Consider the following 15424-nt stretch of genomic DNA (forward strand, 5'->3'; position numbering starts at 1 on the left):
TGAGGGGCATGGGCTCTGCAGTATGGTTCCCTATAGCAGTTCCATATTTCTGTGCATACGTGTGTGTGTGTGTGTGTGTGTGTGTGTGTGTGTGTGTGTGTGTGTGTGTGTGTGTGTGTGTGTGTGCGTGCGCGTACATACACATTTGTTATATTTAAAGCTGCTGGACTGCATTTCTGTACACATTATCGTGTGCATTGATGTGTTCTTGACATTTATTCTTGGCGAGGGTTTACATGGTGCGAGTACCTGCTGATTTACGTTCATGTCAGCATCTGTGCCATGCTCTATATACTTCCTTATATTGCAGTGTGTGTGTGCTGTGTGCAGTGTGTGTGTGTGTGTGTGTGTGAGTGTGAGTGTGTGTATGTGTGTGTGTGTGTGTGCGCACATCCCACACAAGTGTGTATTTTGCTGTAGGTGATGATAGCCGCGCCAGGGTAATAAACGGCTCCGCGGTCTATTTTCGATCTGCAGTGTTCATTTCGTCACGGTAAACAGTGGATCTCGGCCCATACTCTAAATCACGAGCCATACCCCCCACCAAACTCCCTCCTCTCCCGCAATCTCCCTGGCTCTCACCTCTGCGGCCGGATTCGCCACAGTCCTTCGTCGGGTTTTAGGGGACACGGTGTCCTGGTTCTTTGCCAGGCGTATCAGCAGGTCTGGCTGGAGGGAACGGGGGGGAGAAACGACTGCTGACTCCGAGCCCCATCCTGACCTGTTGTCAGTCCCGAGGAGTCCAAATGTGGGCAAGTGTGGTGGCCCTTAAGATGAAGCCCTGGACGGTCTATTTACCCCCTCATCAGTCAACAGTCATCACTCATCGTGTCATCTCAACCAAGGCTGGAGATGTCTACAGCTGGGGGGGGGGGGGGGGGGGGTTGACGGTCTGAAGTGAACAACAGCAACTAAATTGGGACTGAAATATAATATAGGGCCCTAATTGGAATGATTGGGCAAAGTGTAAAGTCTTAAGTCAAACTAAAACTGATTTAATAACGAGGCGAAAACATTTACCAAAACCATTGGAATGATCTTCAGCGCAAACATTGATGGGTCAGCTCAATGCTCCCACATTGCTACTGTATACCATAGCTGCAATTCACAGACAGTTTTGCCTGTTGAAAGACATTGACGTTGAAAGGCATATAATGACTGCCTGAGGATACTGCTGAAAAAGCCCAGGAGTAGCAGTGCAAGTAAGCTCTTTTGTGACTCAGGGATAAGCACTTTACAGGCTCTCTTGAGGAACCTAATGTTTAAGTTCATGTCCCGACTTGATGAGTCTCAAAACTGTATTATAATGATGCTCACAAGCCCCAGGTGCAGCTCAGTCAGATATCAATCATATTTGTGGAAACATTGGTATGGGTGCCTGTTACAGTAAGAGTCTCATGAATCAGAGTATGTTTGTATGTGTTTATGTATCTTTTTGTTTTATGTTGTATGTCTTGCTGTTGGGTCTAGGGCCTGTAATAAAGTTTATATACCATTGCACTTTTAATTTAGGGCCCTTGAAGATTAATTTGAAAGAAGTCACAGTTCAGTCAAAATGTATTGTCTTTTGGTGGCATGGGACTTACGGTTAAAGGTAAACTATGCAGTATTGGCAATTTCTTTACTGTTTTCTGAATGTCTGAGAAAAACTCCATCGCTACCTTTTTCTAGCCGGTGCCTGGCGTGTATGTGTATTTGAATGAAGTAAAGCAATTCGTTACACTCGTTATACTTCCTGACACTGATGCCGTCGGCCTGCCGGCCCACAGTTGCAAGGGTGGTTTTTCCGCTCACAGGCGCTAGGGGGAAACGAGACGGCCACAATTCAACCCGAAAAAAGTCATATAACCATCCCAATGACTCTGAAGCTGTTAAATGAAGGTAAATTAAGCTTAAAAACTTGCATATTACACTAAAAAACCTGCATAGTGTGCCTTTAAGAGATACAGAAGTCTAAATATATTTAGTTAAATTTCCCTAAAAGAAAACCATTCATTCAAAAAAGTCATTCAAGTTGTAATGATTCATTTCAGTGTTGCTATCTGGGTAGTGTGTGTGTGGGGGGGGTGTACTTTGCCAAGTCTACATTGTGTATTGTTTTCATATGTTGTTATGTCAAGAAAACAGTAAAAACTAAATTTAGATAGATAGATAGAGAGATAGATAGATAGATAGATAGATACTTTAATGATCCCCAGGGGAAATTCAAGAAAAATTTTGGAAAAAAGTCAACTAGTATTGTAAATTTAGAGAACAGGGAGAGCATGACATGGCATCCCATCTACAAGACTTGAGACAACAAACAACATCCAAACACCCCCTGGAATGGAAATCCCATCCAATTATGTCTATTTTAAATATGACAGAGTGTCAAAGCAGATTCATAACAGTGTCATCTCTATGATAAGCAACAACTCAGAACATGCAGGCAACTCACATAAACACACACACACACACACAGAGAGAGAGAAAGAGAGAGAGAGAAGAAGAAAATGAAGACAGGTCCAGATGCCACTAGTCTCCTCCAACTGATGCCATCTATCAGTGCTACATGACTTCCTCTTCAGAGAGGAAATGCTGCCATGCTGCCATATACTGTAGCATGGAACTTGTTAAAATGGCGGTCAACATCCTGGACCTGTGTGTGCAATATTGGTTTGTCCAAGGTTAAGGGTTGTTAAGTTGGTTCAACTCCTGTCTTGCTCAACAAGTGTCAGTTCATTTGAATTCTACAAGCACATGCCCGCCAAAATAGATCTACCATTTAACATGGGGCTTCCATCAACCATTACACACTGAACGGATCACTCCTTGAAGAATGGTACCAAAAATATAGAAGTACACTCAACATTAATTTTAACAAAAATATAAAAGTACACTCAACATTGATTTTAACAAATTAAATAACACAATCAACCTGAACTTTAACACTACATTGCTGTCTTACTGGATCATTTACTGTAACAATGTGTAACCATCCTAAAATCAATACGTACAATCAACTAAAAGGAAGACTTGATGCACTATGTTGAAGGAAATACTGGCATACAGTACATAACATTCAAATCAGGTCACTATTTTAAATCAAGAAGCTCATATGAATCTGCTGCGCCTTGTAATATGACCACAATATATATATATATATATATAAATGGTCTTCCTCATGTTTGCAAAGCACATCAAAATAGTTATATGGGCTGAAAAACATTTCAAGATAAATTGCATTTAATAGATTCTTGGAGACTGCCCAAAGTGACCGCTAAAACCCCATGTAACCTTATGAAGTAGCCATCAATCAAATTGCATTGAGGCAGTAGAAGTGGAGACCATAGTCTTCAGTTGATCAATACGTTGATAAGTTAATAACATATGGCAGATCGGCAGATCCTACAATCTCTCCCTTTCTTCCTTAGATAGACATTGTAACATGTAATGGTGACATAAAACAGACACACACACACACACACACACACACACACACACACACACCCACACACACACACACTTTGGTATGCTCAGGCTGGCATGTCCCAGTCTAAATGATCCATATCAGATGTAATGTCAGGAGCCAGCTGCAGGTGGGAACAGTTTATCTGACCCTACTGCAATCCTCACCCTCTCTTCTCCTTTTCACACTCATAACACACTAATTAAACTGTCTGTCCGTTAACGAGCAGTGTGATTTACGGTCTCTGGCCCTGACCACCAAACTCGAGGATTTTTGAACAGTGATGTGTGATCTCTCTATCGCGACAGCTGTGTAAATGGGGTCTGTAATGTCAGATGCATTTTCTGTCAGATTTTCTGGACGGCTTCTTGTCTTAGCCAGGTGGGCTTTCTCTCTTTCTAGATCACCATCTTCTCTGTCTCTTTTTGTTTCTGCCAGTCGATTGTGTGTTCATGAGAGAGTGTGCATGTCAGTTGTGTGTGTGTGTGTGTGTGTGTGTGTGTGTGTGTGTGCGTGTGTGTGTGTGTAGGTGTGTGTTTCACATCGCTAGCATCACTAATCAACAGCAATGGAAGGAACGCACTGATTGCTCATTGCAAAAGCAAAGTACCCTGAGCTCCTGGTTTATCATGAAAGCTTGTCCCAGTAACATTTGATACGGATTGGATTTCAGGACAGTTATATTGGGCTCGTCTATCATCTGGTGCTCATACAAGGCCCCTGAGGATCCATGCCATAGTAATGACACTCGAGGCCTGCTTGTTTGTATGGTGCGTAGCGCACTGCATCATACTGCATCTTCACTATGCACAGGTCAGCACAGCTCAGCACAGCTTCATATTGTGGGTATTCTTACTCTAACTTATAGCCTATGTATATGTTGACTCTTTGTATGTTTATGTGTTAACCCTTAAAGGTGTACCGTCACACTGGTGTGACCGTGACGCGAATGTTGGAAAATGAACGTTATAAAGAATATCAGGGTTCATTGGATTCAACATAGAATTTTAGAACCTTGAATTGTTGCGAAACGGAATCTTATGCTAGAATGTTCAAAAACCCACACCTTCAATTGAGTACCGAAGCCATGACGTAGCGTTGCCAAGGCAGCAATTTCACTGGATCTAAACAAATCAATCTACCATTAGAAATCACCATAGCGTTTCTAAGACGTTAGTATATTTTTTTACACTGTAGGAATCACATACTACAACATATATTCATACCAACACGATCAAATTTGTGACTACAGAGTTTTATTTTAGCATGGGTTTCCTCTGTAAAAGAGACCAGCATGTAACTTCACAGCATGCGGTTAAAATCCTTAAATTCACGGACGTGTTTTGGCTCTTAACAGCTGCCAGTCTTTGAGAAGATGTGAAATATCCACTGGAATTTTGTTTCTTTCTATTACACCTGCCAGGGAATCCATGTTATGTGGCTAAGCTGCTGCCTAGCAGGTAAAACACGTTTAAATGGATATATTTATTTTTATTAGCTAGAAATGATGCCACATGTCTACATTCAATGCTATTTATGCCACTTCGAAAGTTTGTTTAGATCCAGTGATTCTGCAGTCATGGAAACGCTACGTCAGACTTCGGGACTCTATTAAAGACACAGTTAGCAATTCAGTTTAGTTTATGCAAAGGTTGTTGGTATATTTACACTCCACAGCCTATGCAATTACACCCCTTGCTTCCATGCTGTGGAGGCACGTGTATTGATCGTCTGGGATCATTCTTGGCTCAGGCCCAGCCACTGGGGTTCTTTCCCATTCGCTCAGAGCCAAGACACGAGTGCACGAGGCTTTTTGACAGCAAACGTTGAACAGACAACTAGAAGACTTTGAGGAATCTGACCAAAGAGTTCGGGTCATGGATTGCAGCTTTGAGGTCATACAGAGTAAAAGATTAGGGATCACTAAAGTGCCTTGTGTGCTATCCTGTTTCACTTCCAGATCTGACACTGGATACAGATCACATGCAGAGCTTTGTGCTTTGGCTGTGGCCTGAACAGGACTTTTCTTAGCGCTCTTTCTGAAGAAAGGGGTGTAGTGTATAAGCTGGCCTCCCACACATGAATCACAAAAGACAAGCCAACACGTGTCTCCACACACACAGGCCATACACACACACGCCCCAGAGGCCTTCTACATCTCAGTGGGTTTGGCTCTGAATAGGCAAGTGTATGTGTGTGTGTGTGTGTGTGTGTGTGTGTGTGTGTGTGTGTGTGTGTGTGTATGTGTGTGTGTGTGAATGTGCGTGTCTGTGTAAGTGTGTGTTGGTGGGTAATCTATGTAGGTTGCAGTGTGTATCTATGCCTGTGCATATGTGTGTGTGAACTTGTGTGAATGTGTGTGGGTTTGTCTTTCTGTGTGTGGGTGTGTGTGTGTGTGTGTGTGTGTGTGTGTGTGTGTGTGTGTGTGTGTGTGTGTGTGTGTGTGTGTGTGTGTGTGTGTGTGTGTGTGTGTGTGTGTGTGTGTGTGTGTGTGTGTGTGTGTGTGTGTGTGTGATCTTGCGTGCATGTGTGATAGAGAGAGACAGGTTGTGGGTGATGATGAGTTGCACTAAGTAGTAAAGTCAGGGTGGTCTATTTATAAATGTGTTTGAGGCTGCATGGAGAACATGATGAAAGGGTCTGTAAGTGTGTGTGTGTGTGTTTATGTGTGTGTGTGTTTATGTGTGTGTGCGTGTGTGTGTGTGTGTGTGTGTGTGTATGTGTGTTTATGTGTCTGTGTGTGTGTGTGTGTGTGTGTGTGTGTGTGTGTGTGTGTGCGTTTATGTGTGTGTGTGTGTGTGTGTGTGTGTGTGTGTGTGTGTGTGTGTGTGTGTGTGTGTTTATGTGTGTCTGTATGTGTGTGTATGTGTGTTTATGTGTCTGTGTGTGTGTGTGTGTGTGTGTGTGAGAGAAAAAGAAAATGCTGAGGTGTGTCTTGCTGTCCTTCTCAATGAGGGTAAAACAACCCCCGTCTTAAAAAAACACTGAAATAGTGAAAACAAGTTGCATAAGTTTAGTCTGCTCTGCTCTCCTTGAAAAAACAGCTGTGGGTCATCTGATGCTACAATGATTCCAGAGCAAAATATAGCTATATAGATATAGATTATTTATTTGAGACCTTTGCATAAATATATACAACACTTTAGCTACATCATGGGTATATAGTATGACAGACACAACAGGATTATCAAGTGCATGACTACTGAAATTTAGTCTTATGAGTACAGTTTTCTAAGAACTATCCAGTTCAAACAATCAGGAAAAAACAATCAGGAATATCCTTCTGTTATGGTGTAAAGTAGTAGTAAAAACGACTAAACTTACTAGTAAAAACTGTCATTGTGTATCAATTGCGACAACAAAATGTTGCAATTTAAAGACCGGCTCCCTTAAGCAATGAATGTAATATGTAAGTCCTCAATCAGCACCATCTAAAGAAAATGCCTTTGGTCTGGATCATGAAAACCTATACTACTGTAATATATATGCTACATAGTAGATGAAAATTATTTTATAATGAACAACTAAACAACCAAACAAGCAAGTATTATTATTATTATTATTATTATTATGATAATATACATATTTCAAACCTATTACAGGTGTACACAATAATAAATATAGAATTTGGTCTAGTGCAAAGTGCATTGTAAAGATTCAAAAATAGCTTTTACCTTCTGCAGTAGTCTGACTAATATGCAACATAATTATCGGAAAGTTCCCATTTTCACCCTTTTACGTGTTTGTGTAATTTCAATACAAACCAAAACAGTGGATTCCTAGAAACACAAGCACCCACCCCATAAGTCATTGTACAGTAATTCGAAATAATTCGAAGAGCTGTAAACAGTGTTGTAAGGCAAACAAAACCGCTTGGAGCTTTAGTGGAATTTAGATTTTGCAACAAGAATCCCTGGTCTAACCACTGATGTGTTGAGTGAGTGGGTGGAAATAGGGCACCCACCAGCCCAGCACCAAACAGCCGAGCACGGTAAACAAAATCGGATATTTTAGGCAGTAAAAGCTCCTGTTAAGAACCAAACCTACCAAACCTGTTCAAATCTACACATTATGGCTACTGTATACTCAAAATATATACTAATACTCAAAAGAGTATATATACTTATACTTACTGACAAATGTAAGGTTCATCAATCAAATATTATTTTGAAGTTTTTAAAAACATCATTGAAGTCTAATTTTCAATGAAAGGGGTGGAAATTGGTAGTTTTTACGGTAAGTGCTTGAGTTAATGGAGTCCTCCGTATTTTATCTGTCCCTGCTCTCGGCTCTCTCGGTCTCTTTCCCGGCGTCCATGATCTCTCTCTGCTTGCGGTTGGCCGCTGCTCCCTCCCTCTGTCTCCTGTCCTCGTCCCTCAGCCACGACCTCCCCAGGAAGCTCTCCACCTCCTGGGCGCTCCCTCGCCGTGCCGCCTGGGGGTGAAGCAGCAGCAGAAACAGTGAGCAGGCCAGTGGCGTGAAGCGCGAGAACTGTGGCGCAACGTTGTTGTTGTTGTAGTCGTTGTTGTCGTTGGCGTCACTGTCTGTCTGTCCGTTCACCTGTCCATCGTCACAGTCGTCGTTCGTGTCGTTCGCGTCTCTCGGGTGCTCGCTTGCCTGCTCGGCCCACTCCTTGTACCTCACGTAGCCCAGGTTGTCGGAGGACGTCTCGCCCCAGGGCGTCATGCCGGTCAGCAGGGCGTAGATGAGCATGCCCAGTGCCCAGGTGTCCGTGCTGGGCTCCACCGTCACCATGACGCGGCTCTTCTTCTTCACCTCCACGGGGTTTCCGTTCTCGTCCAGAGGGGCGTCGGTGTCGCTTGGCGGCGGGTCGGTGTCGCGGGCGATCTCGGCCTCGGGCGTGCAGTACGGGGAGCTGTACCAGACGCAGGGCGCCTGCACCCCTCGGGCCTTCGCCATGCCAAAGTCACCCAGCTTGACCCAGCGGCACTCGCGGTCGCACAAGAAGATGTTTTCAGGCTTGAGGTCGCGGTGGACGAAGCCTAGACGGTGGAGGTGGGAGAGGGCACCGCTGATCTGCGACGCCACCCGCTGAGCGCAGTCCTCATCCACACCCTCCTGTGAACAGGTACGTACAGTTAACCTTTGCATTCATACCTACAAGTATACCTTATTAGCTGCCATAGCTTATCTTTTGTATTCAATCCAATCAACACAGCTAACTGTCACTTTTCAGGTAAACCAACAGATAAGTGCAATCATCACTTGTTACATCACTTGTAACATGCACACAAACAACACCCAAAACTTGCCCCAGCCTTCACACACTCACACACTACATCCCACATTCCCCAGCTGACTCGCACATTACACATCCCATAATCTCCAGCTGACTCACACACTACACATCCCACAATCCCTAGCTGACTCTATGGCAGTTCTCATGTTTTGAAATCATATCTGGAGGTATTTCTGCTGGGATAAGCAGACAGCTACTAGTCAAACAACAACCACTCACATCAGGCACAATGACATCAAACAGGTCGCCATAGAGACTGGGTTGCTGAGCGAAGACGTAGTGTGTCGGTGTGGAGAAGGCAATCCCCAGCGCAGAGGTCAGCGAAGGATGGGAACAGAAGGCCAGCGAGAGGTTGTACTCCCTCAGGAAGCCGAGGAGACCTGTCGACTCCCGAGGGAAAAACTTCAGCGCCATGGGAGTTCCTTCATCCACCAAGGAAAAGACAGAAATCATATGCATTGTGAAGAACAGAAGATGAGTGCTGATGAATTTCAGTTAATCAAAGACCTGTTCCATTCTGGTTGATGGAAGGTGGGTATAAGTGGGATTTGCCAGGTGGGGGAACCCTACAATCCAGTGTCGGTGCAACAGGGAAAAATGACCATTCACCATTGGACAACATATTGAGTATTGTGGTGTAGCAATACTTTTTGGACAAGAAGTGCTAGCTTCTTGGTCACCTCTGTACACGCGAAAAAAAATTAACTCACCTTTTATTTTAACAATATCATCGCGCTATATCATTGGTATGAAAGAATATATTTATTAATTTATCTGAGGTGGCGGAACTGCATTCCCCCCCCCCCCCCGCCCCCCCCCACTTTAACCCCTGGATGATCTTGATGATTCTTCTCTTACCCCTTTTCTTGTGGACCGCCAGCTTGACTTGGCCATATGAGCCTTCACCCAGGAGCTTGATGATCCTGAAGTGCTCTGAGGTCTCAAGAGACACCAGAGACTGGGCAGTGAGGTGACAAAGCTCATCCAAACACCTGCTGGCAGTCTGAAGAAGAAGGTGAGAGTAAAAAGAAGAGAAGAAAGCCCAAGATGACAGACACAAGAAGAAAGAGTTGTCAGTCAGTTCAGTGTCAGGTGCATACCCTTACGTTTAACTACCACCGAAGTAGATACGGCTGTTAGAGTGACACTATTAGCCATTTTATTTGACAGCCAACAATGACCAAGTGATTCATGACATTACTCTGCTGCATGTCGTGTGCAAGTGGAACATCCACGAGAGCGAGAGGAACCCAGACAGATGCCATGGTGATGGACATATGAGCTCCCGGCGCCCCTCTGGACTAAGCCCCCTCAGACTTACTAAAACTGGGCTGGATTTGGGATCCCCAATGGAGTTATGTAACACTCTCACTCCTTGCCTGGCCCCCGACTTCAGAGGCCTCTAGATTGCACCAGAGTGACCACTCCACTGAGGCTGGCTGTCATTAGGCAGGAGAGATATCTACAGAGAGAATCCACTGATGAAAATTGTTGGCCATTCGCCAATCCTTGTTGTCTACCAATGCATTAATATTTTATATACATATAAAAAAAGATATTTATGTTGGACTTTACCTGTTTGATGGGGATTCAAGCACTTTTGCACATTTGATAGTTATTTTTAATGTATGTGGTGCTTGCACATCTACAGTTGTATCTAGTTGTATACAATATAAGATAAGTCTACAGTTCCTCATTCCTTCCCATTTTCATTAGTGTGTTTTCTTTTCTCCCTGACCTGTGCTGATGATGCAGACTCGCCTGCATGCCTCTGCTGGGAGTTTGCAGTGAGCTGTATATTAGCTAGAGGGCCACTAGTGATGAGTGCTAACGCTGTGTAGAATGGTGTCACCACACACGGAGGGCAGACAGACTCCCTTGCATAAGTGGCTTCTCTCCCACCTGTTTGGTGATGACGGAAACACAATGGACACAGTGGACAGACGGGTTCGATTTTGGACGGCATCTACTGTATGTGTGTCATGTGTGGCCTCTGAAAGCCATCTTTCCGTGGTCTGGTGAAATGTTTGAAATATGAAAGAATGAATAAATACTCAGGAGGAGTAACGTGCAGCACTGCCACATTATGAATGTAATATTGATTATTTAAAAAAAATAGATAAATAAAATACAGTTTAGTTAAAGAATTTCACTTAAAGAAGTTTTTCATATGAATTATATTATATTATATTATATTTATTATATTATATATAAGTTTTTATAACTGACAAATGGCTCTGCAGTGACAAAGGATTGACATAAATTGATGAATGAAGTTTACTAGTAACTTTGAAATAGTAATATTTTTATGCTTGCAACAGTTTTTTACCAAGTCAAATTCTTTCTTGTGTAAAAAAAAGCCTTGGCAATAAGCGATTCTGATTCTGATTTTGTAAGGAAATTATGCTAACCTCTAAAGCAAGTAAATATTATTACAGGTCCGTCATTAATACTAACCCTTCATTTAGCTCTACAGCGCCTTTAAATAACAACATATAGTGATAATAAGTAAATTATAAGTACACTAACACTAGTACATAGTGATATGCATGTCTGATGACAATAGTACCTGATGATTCATATTTTGTTGATAACAACAAACCATTACTTTTGAAGTGTTTTTCTTGTATTTTAGGTCCCTGGTGTTTGATCCCCAAGATATAAAATGCAAAAATAACTAAACACTTGTCTCAGGTTTTAGATAGCCTACCCCCTCTCACAGAACATACTTTTACCAATTCCTGGAATTAAATTAGACACTCACAGTCATGTTTTCTTGGAGGCTGATTTTTTCTTGTAATCTTGCAATATTCACTCTTCTGGTCAGTTCCTGTTTGCATCCATAAGTGGGTGAGTTTTCCACTCAATGTTCTCTGTTCTCCACCTGAATCTACTGCAGGTGAAACGGAACAAGGCTCTGCGGGGTTCTGCAATGGCCTGTCTTCAGTGTCTGATTGATGTCCGCTGTGCTCTTAGAAGCTGTTGGTCTGCTGCTTCAGCGTAGGAAATCTGTCAAATCTGCATCTGCCAGTCTTGTCAAATGCCTTTAGTAATGACATTATTTCTCCTCCTCCTCCTCCCTCTTTGCACTCCCTCATTCCCTCCCTCCCTTCCTCTTTTTCTCCCTCCCTCCCTTTGAATTCTCCACTGAATTTGTCCCTAAGTGTACCCCCTCCCAGGCTAGCCCAGCCTTGCCCTCCCGCTGCGGTGAGTTTGAGTATGTTAGTGTCAATGCTTTGAGGTACAGATGATCCATTACTTAAGCCTGTATGCATCAACACCCCTCATTCAACTCTCTCCAACATTGCTCACCCCCCCCCCCCCTCTTCTCCCGCTCTGAGGCAATCTATGGCACTTTAAGTGTTTAAGAGCTGCAGTTCTCTGTATCAGATGTCTATGTCTGCCCAGGCCATAGAATCATCCATGCTTCTTTGGTACAACTCACTACACACTTTCCCCTTTATTTTTGTGTTACATACCAAATGTAGTTATTCATCCAGGTCCCTCTTAGTAGTCTACACACTCTCGCTCCCTCTCTCTCTCCCTCTCTTTCCCGCTCTCTCTCTCTCAGCTTGATGAGTAGAACAGCTGAAAAAGACTCGCGCTCTTGCGGTGTCACTGCCAAGTTAGCTTCCTCATTGGTGCCAACTATTCAGCCTGAATGCAGAGACACTTGCTCACACATGCACATACACACACACACACACACACACACACACACACATGCTACACAAACACGCTACACAAACACACAGTATGCCCAGACATGCAATACATGGTTAAGAATACACACTTACATGCACACACACGTACACAGTTACAGTGCATATAATGAACACACACCACACAAGGCTTGTTTAACCTTTATCATGGCCTCACTGACAAGGCAACCAGCCCAGTTTTTCCTCTCTGATCCATTCTCACTCCATTTCTCCCACTTAGGTTTTTGCGATCAACCCTTCCCTCCCACCACTCCTCTCTCGATCTTTCCATTGATAATGTTATGGCAGTTCCACAGCTTGCTGCAGCGGCGGCAGCCTTCAAATTGATTAACTTCATATCACTCTGCCCACACGGTGCTATAATGAGAAGGCATCAAGTCGCCCACTACCTGTTTGAGGAAAGCAAAGAGGCGTGAAACCTTTTTCGCCTTATTGACGCCTGTTGATCAAACGGAAAACCCTTATTTTTAGTCTGCGGGGCCAGGACATCGAATGTGACAAGTGACTGTAAAACCGCACACCAAACACTAATGTGTGAGACTTCCGATAGTTCAAGTGTATTCAGACGTCTCACAGGTCTTACGTATACCGATCTGAGTTATTTAAGTCGTTCATGGGGGCGTCTTCACCACAAAATAGTTGACTAGGGAGTAACAGTTTATGGCTGATATTAGATCTATAGATTCTTGACAATCACAATTCAATACATTTTCACAAAAACTTGATTTCTTTATTTTTTCATATAAAAAAGACATACCACATACATCACAACAATAGAAAAAATACATTTAAATTGTTTTTTTTAACCAGCCTTTTAAAGAATATTTTATAATATATAATACAGCATATTAAATATTACACAACACAAAATATTTCATAATAAAAATCACAGCAGGTCAGAGCAGGTCTGTTCCGAGCCACAGACCCAATGGAGACACTTTCAATTCGATTGGATGACCCATCAGGCACTTGGGCCCGTTTAAACAGCAGCAGTACAGCCCAGAGAATCACATGGTCTACTTTTACGGTCATAAGACACCTTCACCAGCCAGCGGCTGTAGACAACATAATACTTCCATAGGAAATTGCATCAAGTGTACTTTGATGGGTTTACATTAAGTATTAAGTGCATCGACGACGTGAAGCTTGCTTCACTAAACTAAGTACCTCATAATGTCTGGTGGTATGTCAGTGTAAAACACTGTGTAGCTGAACAACACCATAGTAGTAGTTCTACTGATCAGGGTGTACCAGTGCTGTCAACAATATTCCTGTCAAGAATGTGTAGCCTATCTAGTGTCCAACAGGTTTCAAAGCAACAATTAACTTTGCTGATAACCTGCATTTCGTACAATTTTGAATCACAGTGCTTACGTCTGAGGGCAAAACTCATAACAAAAATTCTCATTTGAAAAACATGTTATTAAGACAAAATGAGCTCTTTAAGTGGTATCTCATATATTATGCATGTTGACAAAAATTGCATTGTGTCGGTAATACTTTACTTGACAAAGCCTCCACACATTCCACATCATTAGGAGACATTCTCATATATAAATACTTGGGTCAATATGCACTATGTTTAAAGCACCTTTTCTGTACTGGAAAAGGAATGACTAGCCTCAGGACTAGAGCGCTTTAATAGCCTGACTCCACCTACTGGTCGGAGCCTGTCATAGATACTTCCTATCTTCTGCTACAGAGATGCCCCTTTGCACAATATATAACGTTCAGAAGTCTGTTGCCAATCTCAGATTCTCCATGTTTAGTATCCATTCAAAAGTCAAGTTTGATCTTTAGCACTGTATGCCTTTAAGCCATTACCACAGGTTATATATATATATATATATATATATATATATATGGTAACTGTAAATCCAAATGCTTGGGGTCATTTCATGTACGCTGTAAGTAGCGACTTCAGTGGAAGCCAACAGTCACATGGTTGAAGCTTAACCATGTAATGTAAACAAGTTCAATTAAATAATTAAATATTAAGTTATCATCTTAAATATGTAAATACATTTCTTCACATTACTTTAAAAGAAGGCCATAGCATAAACATAAATATTAAATAAGATCGTGGTTTGCCAGAGGAATGTTCAGAAGAAATAGAAGCTGCCGAAAGTTGCATCAGCTGGTGGATGGGATGGGCACAGGTGGTCAAAGAATCCAGCAAGTTGGGGATAAAGAGTGGTTGAGGGGCAGTAGAATGTTCTGGGGTTGGAGGGCTATAGGGCTTTTCGCATCAGGTTGTGAAGGGCCAAGACTGACCATTTGCAAAAGCTTTGTAAATGCTGATGGACCACGACGGACGCGGTGTGGATGTCCCAGTTGCTGGTCAACCGTGGCAGCTGTGGTGGTACCCGTGGAACTGGGTTTGAAGGAAGATTCTCCATCTGAGAGAAATAAAGAATAAATAATCATTAAGTAAGTAAATAAATTAATGCATAAAGTCACTGTAACCATTACTGAATAGGTAATCTAGGAATTGTGTGTTAAACAAAGTTTAAAAAGCTGGTGACAAGAGAACCTTTTAATCTTGTAAAACTTTTTTTAAAAATTTAACACACAAACACAAATAATCAACATGAATATCTGACATATTGTTCCATTTTGCCTCCAGCGAACTAATTCTGTGAAAGCACTTGATGCGAAAGAAAGCATAATTGTGACTGGAATAAAAGCAAGCATTTACTGCAGTGCTGTACACGTTAACCTTTTTCTTGTTGTGTGTGTGTGCAAGCAGGCATAAGGGCTTTTCCCTTTGTCTTCACTGGAAATCAGCTTACAATGAAGCCATGTAGCCACAGAATGCTGTGTCCAAGCATGAGACACCAGCACAGACAACGCCTATCCTCCTTTTCCCTCTCTCTCTCCCTCCCTCTTTCCCTCACTCCCTCCCTCACTCACTCCAAGATCTGGCTTCAGATATGCTCAGACAACAAATCCATACCTATAGGGGTAGGTAATGTCTGACATGAACTCTTTGTC

General features: G+C 42.6%; 2 protein-coding genes across 2 annotated transcripts in view; both read right to left on the minus strand.

Moving 5' to 3' along the window:
• Window positions 1-7033: 7033 nt before the first annotated feature.
• Window positions 7034-11802, minus strand: LOC143140442 (serine/threonine-protein kinase SBK1). Its single transcript, XM_076301351.1, has 4 exons — window positions 11473-11802; window positions 9567-9711; window positions 8928-9130; window positions 7034-8527 (listed from the first exon to the last, which is right to left on the minus strand). The coding sequence occupies exons 1-4, from the start codon at window positions 11476-11478 to the stop codon at window positions 7718-7720; spliced, it is 1164 nt and encodes a 387-aa protein (XP_076157466.1). The 5' UTR covers window positions 11479-11802; the 3' UTR covers window positions 7034-7717.
• Window positions 11803-14499: 2697 nt separating this feature from the next.
• Window positions 14500-15424, minus strand: part of il11b (interleukin 11b) — a 4242-nt gene continuing 3317 nt past the window's right edge. Inside the window, exon 5 of the mRNA XM_076300918.1 lies at window positions 14500-14829. Coding sequence (XP_076157033.1) covers window positions 14662-14829 — 168 coding nt within the window. The 3' untranslated portion in view covers window positions 14500-14661. The remainder of the gene's footprint in view (window positions 14830-15424) is intronic.

This window comes from Alosa pseudoharengus, unplaced genomic scaffold (genome assembly GCF_046254945.1).
Source record: "Alosa pseudoharengus isolate Yale_2024_CS ecotype anadromous, Long Island Sound unplaced genomic scaffold, YU_APseudo_1.1 YU_APseudo_1.1_scf_23, whole genome shotgun sequence".
Classification (NCBI taxonomy): domain Eukaryota; kingdom Metazoa; phylum Chordata; class Actinopteri; order Clupeiformes; family Clupeidae; genus Alosa; species Alosa pseudoharengus.